Genomic DNA, 10,273 nt, shown 5'->3' on the forward strand with positions numbered 1-10,273 from the left:
CTCGACCTAGACTTCCATGACTTCTGTTTCCAATCCACTTCAACCATGCACAGTTGGAATCATACCTTAGGACCACATTATCCCTAGTGATTTTTTGCCCCAAGTGCTTGAGTATCTACATATAGCTTTGATTAAGGGTAGGAACCATGACCTAAGATCTAATAAGGCAGATTCAAGATCTAATAAGGCAGTGCGAAACTTCAGCACTTTAAAACTTTTAATAATGTTAGGCTTTAACACTTATAAAGGTAACAATTAGACTTTTCTAATTTAACTAGTTTGGAAAATTTACATGTATATGTAGTTCACATATTTGTAGTTCTATTTGGGTATAAATAATTCCAATTCATCTTTCACAGTTAAAAAATAGACAATTTCAAACACTCTCTCTCTCTCTCTCTCTCTCTCTCTCTCTCTCTCTCTCTCTCTCTCTCTCTCCCTCTCTTTCCTCCTCTCCCTTTGTCTCCCTCTCCCCTTCACTCTCTTCCTCTGTCGCTCCATTTCCCTCTCTCCCCTTTCTCTCTCCTTTCTCTCTCTTGTTTTGTTTTTGCTTTCTCTCTCCTTTCCGTCTCTTTCTCTCTTGCATCTCTTGCTCTCTCTCTCCCTTTCCCTCCTTAGCTTTCTCTCTCCTCCCTTCCATCTCTCTTTTTTGCTCACTTTCTCCCTCTTTTTTTCCCTCCCTCTCTCTCTCTCTCTTTTCCAACTCTCTATTAGCTATGACAGGAAACGCAGTTCTGACACATTTAAAATGAGCAATCATACGTATAATCAACTTGGTCAAAACTTCCTTCCTGGTAACTGCAGCACTTCCTCTGCATCTGGATTTGAAAAGAGACTTAGAAAAACAGAAGACATTTGTTGAAGAAGAAAAAAATGCCCTGGCTTTAAAAACCAAACAAGTGATTCTTCAGTATCATAGCTGCAGTCTTTTTTAGACAGGTAACATTTCCTTCAGTTTCTTGTCCTTTGTATATCTAATTTGATAATTTATACTCTCACCTAAAGTAATTTTAGGAAGACCCATTGCCAGCTCATGAGATAATGTTTCCTTTGAGTTTCACTCTATTTTCATTACATATTTTGTCCCCCCCCTTTTTTTTAGGTTCCAACAATAGTTTAGCAGGTGCATTAGAAAGGTCATATACTAGGAGTGAGGGGGGAGGCAACAGAGATGTTTCAATGGGAGTAGAGGAGCTGAGAGAAAAGTAGCTTGTCCTTTCATTCACAAAGCATTCGTGACTTCATCTCTTCAAAGTTGACAGCAACACATCAGGTCATTTTGAAGACTGACTAAAGGAAAGCTTGTGAGTATTTAGACCAATCTGCTTTGTTTGGAAGCTAATTTCTAATTTGGTTGTTGCATAGAAATCGGTGTTTGGTATTCTTTTTTGCTTGTTTAAAGTTGAGGATTTTTTAAAAATTCTGTCTCAGTGTGAGTATTGCCATAGCCTACGAGTTTTGTACTGTTTTGTTTGCTCTGCGATATGCCAAAGAGCTAAATAGGGCATGATTTAAGATGCATGAATTTCTAGGGGACTCTTTATTGCAAACATAGTTGTAAAAAAGAACAATTTGGGTTTGTTCCAGCGAAGTAACCCTTAATTATGCTTTAAGGTAATATGGATAGAAACTTAGTCAAATATTTGAAAATTATTTATAATACAATGGGGTATGGCATCATGATATTTCAAAATTTACTTTCCTGTAATGATAAAATACTTTATAATATCTGCAGGGAAGAGAAGTCATACTTTATTTCTTTTGGTAGAATTGACAATATTAATCATTTAAGGATAATAACAAATCATACTTGAATTTTTATTTCAATGATTAACGTGTATAATTGCTCAGCATCGTGTTGATGTTAAATGATTAATGGCGATATTAGTCATGTTACATTGTTAATACAAAGTGGTTTACATAATTGAATTCAACAAATATTTATTTATTAAGTACCTGCTATGTTCAAAGTACTGGGTGTGGTTAGTACAGATATAAAGATGAAAAACAAACAGTCTCTACCTCCAAGACACTTCCCTGCTTGCTGAGGTGAAGGAGGTAAGAAATGTGCATTCAAATTCTGATACCAATGAGGATGTAAGTACAAAGGATGAATTAGACGAACATTATGAGAAGTTTGTGGAGTTATCTCTTTCAGTTGGAGGGGGCAGAAAACACTTAACAAGGGAGATGTAGTAGTAGTTGGGTCTCGAACATCTCTACTGCGGCAGAGATTAATTAGATGAATTAGCTCAAAATAAAGTTATTTTGCACAGGTTGACTGTTGTTTAATCTTTGTATCGTGCAAAGCAAAATCAAATACCAAGTATCAGTAGATTTAAAGAAAGAAACATTTCACGAATGATTATTCATATAGTAATGTGACAGATCTTTTAAGTTGGATATAACTGAAGTATTTAGAGATAGCAACACTTGGAGCTGGGAGGGATCTCAAGGAATATCACTTCTAAACTCTGCATTTTTTTTTAAAAAAAAGGAAACTGACGCCCCAAGATATTAAATGACTTGCCTGATGTCATACAGGTGCTAACCGTCAGAGGTGGGATTTGAACCCCTATCTTCCAATTCCAGAGTCAATGCCCTTTCCTCTACAACATAAGTATTTAGTGTGTTTATTTATCTGCTAGATTCATCTTTTATTTTAACCAGTTCTTTTGCTACTTGGATCTATAGTGATTTTTTTCTTTACTAGTTTTAATCAGAAAAGAGGGGCAGAAAGATTATGGCCAAAACACAAAAAGAATTTCCACAAAGAGTGAGTTAGGCTGCATAGCTAAATTGAGGTATGGAAGGTTTGGAAATAGAGAAAATACTGACAAAATTACATAGGGTGTCTAAGTCTCAGGAAGAAGTATGACACTGTGAAAAGGGAAGTTGATGACCTGCCTTCAAAGCAGGATATTTTAACTTCTACTCCCCTCTTGGAGGATCATAGGACATAGCCCCTGAACTGCATATTTTGCTGATCTCGAAATGCATTTGTTGCCCTTTAATGGGCTTGTTTTGCCTTCCAAGCACAATATTTCCTGGGCTGTGGTTGCTACATTTCATAAGTATATGGCAAGGAAAAAAGTGCTATTTTGTGATCAAAATCTCTGCCTTCTTCTGCTTACAGCTCACCTAGGGCATGGATTTGGAGGACCATGAGCCTGTGGTTCTGAGAGAAGATAACAGAGGAAGAAGGAGGAGAATGAAGCCACAAAGTGCTGGCATCAGCTCATCTTCAATGGAACTCATTTCTATAGAATTTGTCCTGCCCACCAGCCACCAGAACACCAAAGTCGCAGAAAAAGTGGTCCTGGAAGCTGCTGGAAATTGCAATGTGGAACAGTTGAAAGCACAGGTCTGGATGCAGGCCATGAAGACTAGCATGACCATAGGATTCTATAACGAGTCCTCCCCAGAGCAGTTTCTCCTGCTCTACCAGAAAAAGGGACAGTGGTATGAGATCTATGACAAGTACCAGCTGATACAGACACTGGACTGTGTGAAGTACTGGAAAGACCTCCATAAGAACATGGGCCAGATCCATGTGGTCCAGAGGCAGCTGCCCACAGAGGACACTCGGGAGTTCCAGCAACAGCTAAACGATCTCATTGGCTATGATGTTACTGACATGAGCAATGTGCATGACGATGAGTTGGAATTCACCCGGCGCCGGCTCGTCACCCCACGGATCATGGAGGTAGCCATGCGAGACCCCAAAGTCTATGCCATGCACCCCTGGGTGACTTCCAAGCCACTCCCCACATACCTGTTGAAAAAGATTGTCAATAACTGCATTTTGATCGTCATCCATAGGAGCACCACGAGTCAGACAATCAAGGTCTCTGCAGATGATACCCCAGGCACAATCTTGCAGAGCTTCTTCACCAAGATGGCTAAGAAGAAGTCACTGATGGACATCCCTGAAAGTCAAAGCGAGCTGGACTTCGTGCTTCGAGTCTGTGGCCGGGACGAGTATATTGTGGGTGAAACACCTATCAAGAATTTCCAGTGGATCCGGCATTGCATCAAGAATGGGGAAGAGATTCACCTTGTGCTGGATACTCCTCCTGACCCAGGGCAGGATAAGGTGAGGAAGGAGGAGTGGCCGCTTGTAGACGACTGCACTGGAGTCACAGGCTACCATGAACAGCTGACCATAAACGGCAAGAATCACGAGAGAGTATTTACTGTTTCCTTGTGGGATTGTGATCGCAGGTTCAGGGTCAAGATCAAGGGCATTGATATCCCTGTGCTCCCACGGAACACTGAGCTAACAGTCTTTGTGGAGGCAAACATCCAACATGGGCAGCAGGTCCTCTGTCAAAGACGAACCAGCTCTAAACCTTTCACAGACGAGGTGCTCTGGAATGTGTGGCTTGAATTTGATATCAAAATCAAGGACTTGCCCAAAGGGGCTTTACTGAACCTTCAGATTTACTGTGGGAAAGCACCAGCCCAGTCTTCCAAGGCTGCTGGATCTCATGAGAGTTCCAGCTTCGAAGCCAAAGGCAAAACTCAGTTACTCTATTATGTGAACCTACTGCTGATAGACCACCGGTTTCTACTGAGGCATGGAGAATATGTCCTGCACATGTGGAAGATATCAGGGAAGGGAGAGGACCAAGGGAGCATCAATGCTGACAAGCTTACATCAGCAACCAACCCTGATAAGGATAATTCTATGTCAATCTCCATCCTTCTGGACAATTACTGCCACCCGATAGCCTTGCCCAAGCATAGGCCCACCCCTGACCCTGACGGGGACAGGGTGCGGGGAGAAATGCCCAATCAGCTTCGAAAACAACTGGAAGAAATCATAGCCACCGACCCACTTAACCCACTCACTGCAAAGGACAAAGAATTACTATGGCATTTTAGGTATGAAAGCCTTAAGCATCCCAAAGCATATCCTAAGCTGTTTAGCTCAGTGAAATGGGGACAGCAAGAAACTGTGGCCAAAACATACCAGTTGTTAGCGAGGAGAGAAGCTTGGGATCAAAGTGACTTGGATGTTGGTTTAACAATGCAACTCCTCGACTGCAACTTTTCAGATGAAAATGTAAGAGCCATTGCAGTGCAAAAGCTAGAAAGCTTGGAGGATGATGACGTCTTGCATTACCTGCTGCAACTAGTTCAGGTAAAATGTGTTTGAGTTATTAAAGGAAGCAAAGTCTCAAGAACTTTATTTGCATGTACACAAGCACCTCATTCATTGGTTATGAAAATGCTGGTTGTTTAGTATTTCAGAACTGGGAGGGAGGCAGCATGGTGTCATGGGAAGGCAGGTACAAGTTTTGATTCTGCAAAGAACTTATTGTATAACCTAGAACCAGACCCTTGACTTCTCTGTGCCTTAATTTTTTCACGTGCAAAATGAGGAGGTTGGAGCAGATCAGCAGTTCTTAACATTTTTATGCCATGGATCTCTCTGACAACCTTGAGAACCTATGGACCTCCTCTCAGAATAACATTTTCAAATGTATAAAATAAATGTCATTATAAAAGAAAATCAATCAGATTCAACTACAGAGTAGTTTTACACCATAGTATCACAGATTTAGAGTTAAAAGGGACCTCAGATGCCATACAATAAAGGAACAACTGAGTCTCAGAGAAGTTAAGTGATTTGTCTAAAGTCACACAGGTCACCAGTGGTAGAGTCAGGATTCAAACCCAAGTCCCTGGCTGCAAATGCATCACTCTGTCCATCATACACACTGTGGTGGTAGTGAAGCCAATTCACCAAATAATAAATTATTCTGTTTGTTTCTTGCTGCTCAAGACAGTATGGGGTGAATTTATGGGAGGTTTAAGATGTGATAACTTTATAAACTGTACATTACTATATAAATGTGAGTTGTTTTTATTATAATTAAGGTCTATAAGGGGCCATCACCTTCTAGGGGAATTAGATTGATAATAATACTTGGCTCTTATTCATCCAGAATATCAGTGTGGTATAGAGACAAAACACAAGAGCAGCTCTCCTCCTGGTTCTTGCACCTAGCAATTTCATTTTAGCTTAGTTTTCTTATCTGTAAAATTCACATTAAATGCTTGTCTATTACCTGACATCAGTAATGTCCTGGTCTTTTATAGAGAGTGAATTCTTCCGGAGTTATGGAAGGTACTGTTAAGATTTAGGGGAGGGGCAGCTAGGATCTGTCCACTGCATGATAGAGTTCCAGGAGGACCTGAGTTCACATTTGGTCTCAGATACTAGTCATGTGACCCTGGGCAAGTCTCTGAGCCCCAATGATCCCAAATTACATATATATACACACATATACATACATATATGTGTGTATATGTAATATATATGGGTGTATACACACACATAAACGTAGGGGATGTGATAGGGTAGTAGAAAAGGTCATTAGGCAGAAAACCAGAAGGCTTTGCATGCATATCCTAGCTCTAATATTTACCAGCCGTGTGACTGCGGGCAAATCATACAACTTCTTGGTACCTCAGTTTCCTTATATATAAAATGTAGAGTTGATTTCTAAAGTCTCTTTCAATTCTGATAGTCTATGTCTATGATTCTAAATAAATACTGTACTCAGGTCAGTGGTAATAAATATTTAGGGCTGGATAAGTAGGAAAACCATGTTCCTTGGAAAGTGAGAACAAGAGAAAAAAGATTATGCCATTTGATGGCATTCATCACAAATACAAAGAGCCCATGCCAATTTTTGATTTTTACAATGTCTTATAGCCAGAAGAGACTCTTAGGCATACTTTAGATCTGGATAAAATTTAGAGATCATCTAGTCCAAATCCCTTATTTTACAGGTAAGAAAAGTAAGACCAAGAGAGGTGGAGTGAATTGCCCAAGGTCAGGCTTCAGGAGTTCATCTGAGCTAGCCCTCTGCCCACAGGCAAGTATGCTGTTATCCCCATTTCAAAGATATGGCAGCTGAGGCATAGAGAGGGTAAGCAACCTGCCCTAGTTGACACAACTTGATCAGTGATAGAGGGGGAATTTGAACTCAACTCGTCCCCTTCTAATGCAGTCATCTTTCCACTATGCTGTACTTCTTGGCAAAGTACAGATTCAGGAGGAAATGGAGGGACAAATGTTAGAAATGATGCTCTCTAATCAATGTGTTAGGCAGTGAGTTTCCAAATCATCCATTTTTACAGGCTGTCCCTAAAGTTTCCAGATAAGCATAATAGTAACAGTTTATATTTGAGTTGTAATTTAGGATTCACAAGGTGCTCCTTTGAGGTAGATGTTGTAAGTTGTTATGTCCATTTGACAGATGAGAGGTTGAGTGACTTGCCCAGGATCACACACCTAGGTAAGTGTCAGAGGAAATATTCTAACTCCAGGTCTAGTGTATTTTTCTATCACATCACCCTGCCAATGATCAAGGGGTTCTAATCCTTAGCTATTAAATTCCTATCTTTGCATTAGGCTCTTAAAAACCATTTCTGTAGCACTTCTTTACATGTTGTCTGAAAGTATCCAATGTTTACTTCCCTCCATATAATATTCATTTAATTGCCTGAGTATTAAGGAAATTCAGGAAAAAAGAAAACACAACAAAACATATCTTCTCATTTTGTTGTATGTAAAGAATTGTATGAGCTCTAAATTTGTGTCAATTCTGTTCAACGTCATGGACCCAACAACGTCATTTCCCTTTAGCTCTTTTGTGAATAAACTTTGCAGAACTGGGAATTTTACTGTTATTTCCATTTTGCCTGCTTCGAATGAAAGAAATCAAGAAACAATAATGTTAAAAATTCAAATGAGCAGGCATAATTTAAACATAACTTTGGCCATTTTCCCAATTTTTAAACATTTTTATTTAAAGTTTTGAGTTCCAAATTCTGTCCCCTTCTCCTTTCCTTTCCCCTTTCCTGAGACAGTAATCAAAGGGTATGCATAGTTTTATAGCCCTTTGGGCATAGTTCCAAATTGTTCTCCAGAGTGATTGGATCAGTTCACAACTCGACCAACAATGCACTAGTAGACTTTGACCATTTTTTAAAGTGCTGCACTGTTTTCAGGGGTGTTTAAATTCCTGCTACCTGAATAAAACCCTCTCCAAGTTGATTACATATTGACTTTGCAAAAATGAAGTATCAACTCACATTCAACCAATATTTATTTTTTAAGTACTGGAATGAATATACTCATTTACTATTGGAATGAGTGGCTTAATACATTCTCAGAGGCAGCAACTTCATTGCAGTTAAATTTGCGTTATTTGACCACACCCATGAAAAGGTTGGATTTTTGTTGTTTTGTTTTGAAGGAACTTTGGCATAACAGAAATGTGGTTAATAAACCACTTTTAGTCATTTACAATGTGAAAAGAAAAAATTGCATCAGAAACCCAACCAAATTTTTGATGCTTTCTTATGGACACCCCTCTGCCCATGAAAAATAGGTGATGGAAAATTGGTATTATCTATGCACTTTCTATTTTCTTGTTTCTTGAGTAGAAAGATTGAATAATCTAAGGATATTTATAGAGAAACACTTAAAGAGATTACAAGTTAATAACATGTTGATGCAGCAAGGTGGCACTGGACATGGAGCTTCAGACACTTACTAGATGTATGACATTAGACAAGTTTTTTAATCTCTATCAGCTATAGTTTCCTCATCTGTAAAATGGGGTCATAAGAGCATTTATAACATAGGGGGTTTGTGAGGATTGAATAAGTTAACATAAAAAAGTACTTTGCAAGTCTTAAAGCACTCTAAAAATCTATTATTGTTATTGCTTTGTGATTATCATTATTAGATTTCTTTGGTTCTCTGACTACATCTGATTGATATATACATATATATGTATCTGTGTGTGTGTTTACATCTATACAGATGTTATAATACTTATCAACTTTGGCTGATTATTCAATGTCTTCTACTCCCTTCTAACCAAATCCAGCTACCTCTAACCTTTTTTTAAGTCTTCTAGCCACATTTATCTTTTCTCTTCTCTTCTGCCCTTTAAATCAATGATGACTCATGTTTATATAGTGTTTTAAGTTTTATAAAGTACCTTCCTCAAAGACTCATTATGAAGAAGTATCATTATACTGCAGGACTCGAGGTAGATAGTACAGCTGTTATACCCATTTTACAAATGGGGAAACAAAGGTTTTGAGATGTGAAGTGATGCCCATGATCATACAGCTAGTAAGTGTATGAGAAGGGACTTGAACCCAGGTCTCCTGATTTCATGTCTAATAATACTTTATTATTTCACACTGCCTCTCCCTCATAAGAAACAATAATCCTTAGTTAAACCAGTTCTTTACTGTTGGGGGAGGAATTTGTTTGGCGTGGTGTAGCACTCACTTGAGGTCAGCGGATCCAGGTGCTATTACCAGCTCTTCTGGTAATAAGCCAGCTGCTTGACCACAGATGATTTACATCAACTGTTAGAGCCTTATTTCTCTCATTTTCAAAATGAGATGGGAGAGATTGTATATCAGGTCTCCTTTAGCTCTAAAATTCTTTGATTCTATTTTCTATAGAGCAAAATATAATGTTTCTACTTTTTATTGTCTTCTCGTTTAGAATATGGAATATGTCCATAGTTCACATTTAAAAGTTACAAAATCCCTTTGTCACAACAACCATGTGAAGTAGTTGTGCTGAGATGCCTGAAACTTTAGAAAAGTCAAGTGACTTGTCCAGGGTTATATAGAAAGTATGTCTATGAGCCAAGACTCAAAGTCCTGTCCTGTCCTGTCTTCTCTCTTCCCCCTCTCCTTTCCTTCTTTGTTCCATAATCTTCTGCAAGATAACCTTGATTCTTACCATAGAAAATGCTCATAGAAGCCCAGAAAAAAAATAAACAAAACACAGAGGACTTACAATAGCCCTTAAATAATCAATATATTTCTCCTCCCTCTCTGGTGAGCTGCAATCATAAGACCAGTGTCTGGAATGTGGACTCCTCTTAGAAAGGGAACATCCTCAGCCCTTTCTCGCATGCATGCCCACTCTTTTATCAAGTCTTGTTGATAATAGTATCTTTTTCATTGCATAAAAATCTCTATAAGGGCAGCTTTCTGAGGTCCCTGTGCCCATGGAGCTTCCAGGTTAGTAAGATTATGCAATCTATACAGAAATAACTATGATACATATCCAGATAGATAGAAATAGAGATAGATAGACAGACAGACAGATAGATAGATAGATAGATAGATAGATAGATAGATAGATAGATAGATAGATAGATGATAGATAGATAGATAGATAGATAGATAGATAGATAGATAGATAGATAGATAGATA

The 10,273-nt window shown here is 38.7% G+C and overlaps 1 protein-coding gene across 2 annotated transcripts in view; it reads left to right on the forward strand.

Moving 5' to 3' along the window:
- The first annotated feature begins 778 nt into the window (after positions 1–778).
- Positions 779–10,273, forward strand: part of PIK3CG (phosphatidylinositol-4,5-bisphosphate 3-kinase catalytic subunit gamma) — a 50,844-nt gene continuing 41,349 nt past the window's right edge. Inside the window, exons 1-2 of one of the 2 annotated variants that reach the window (XM_069106984.1) lie at positions 779–1,304; positions 3,137–5,146. In XM_069106984.1, coding sequence (XP_068963085.1) covers positions 3,149–5,146 — 1,998 coding nt within the window. In that variant the 5' untranslated portion in view covers positions 779–1,304; positions 3,137–3,148. The remainder of the gene's footprint in view (positions 1,305–3,136; positions 5,147–10,273) is intronic. The other variant, XM_069106985.1, reaches the window with a different exon arrangement.

This window comes from Petaurus breviceps, unplaced genomic scaffold, assembly GCF_028583685.1.
Source record: "Petaurus breviceps papuanus isolate PSGF00001 unplaced genomic scaffold, PetGlider_PUasm1.0 84, whole genome shotgun sequence".
Lineage (NCBI taxonomy): Eukaryota > Metazoa > Chordata > Mammalia > Diprotodontia > Petauridae > Petaurus > Petaurus breviceps.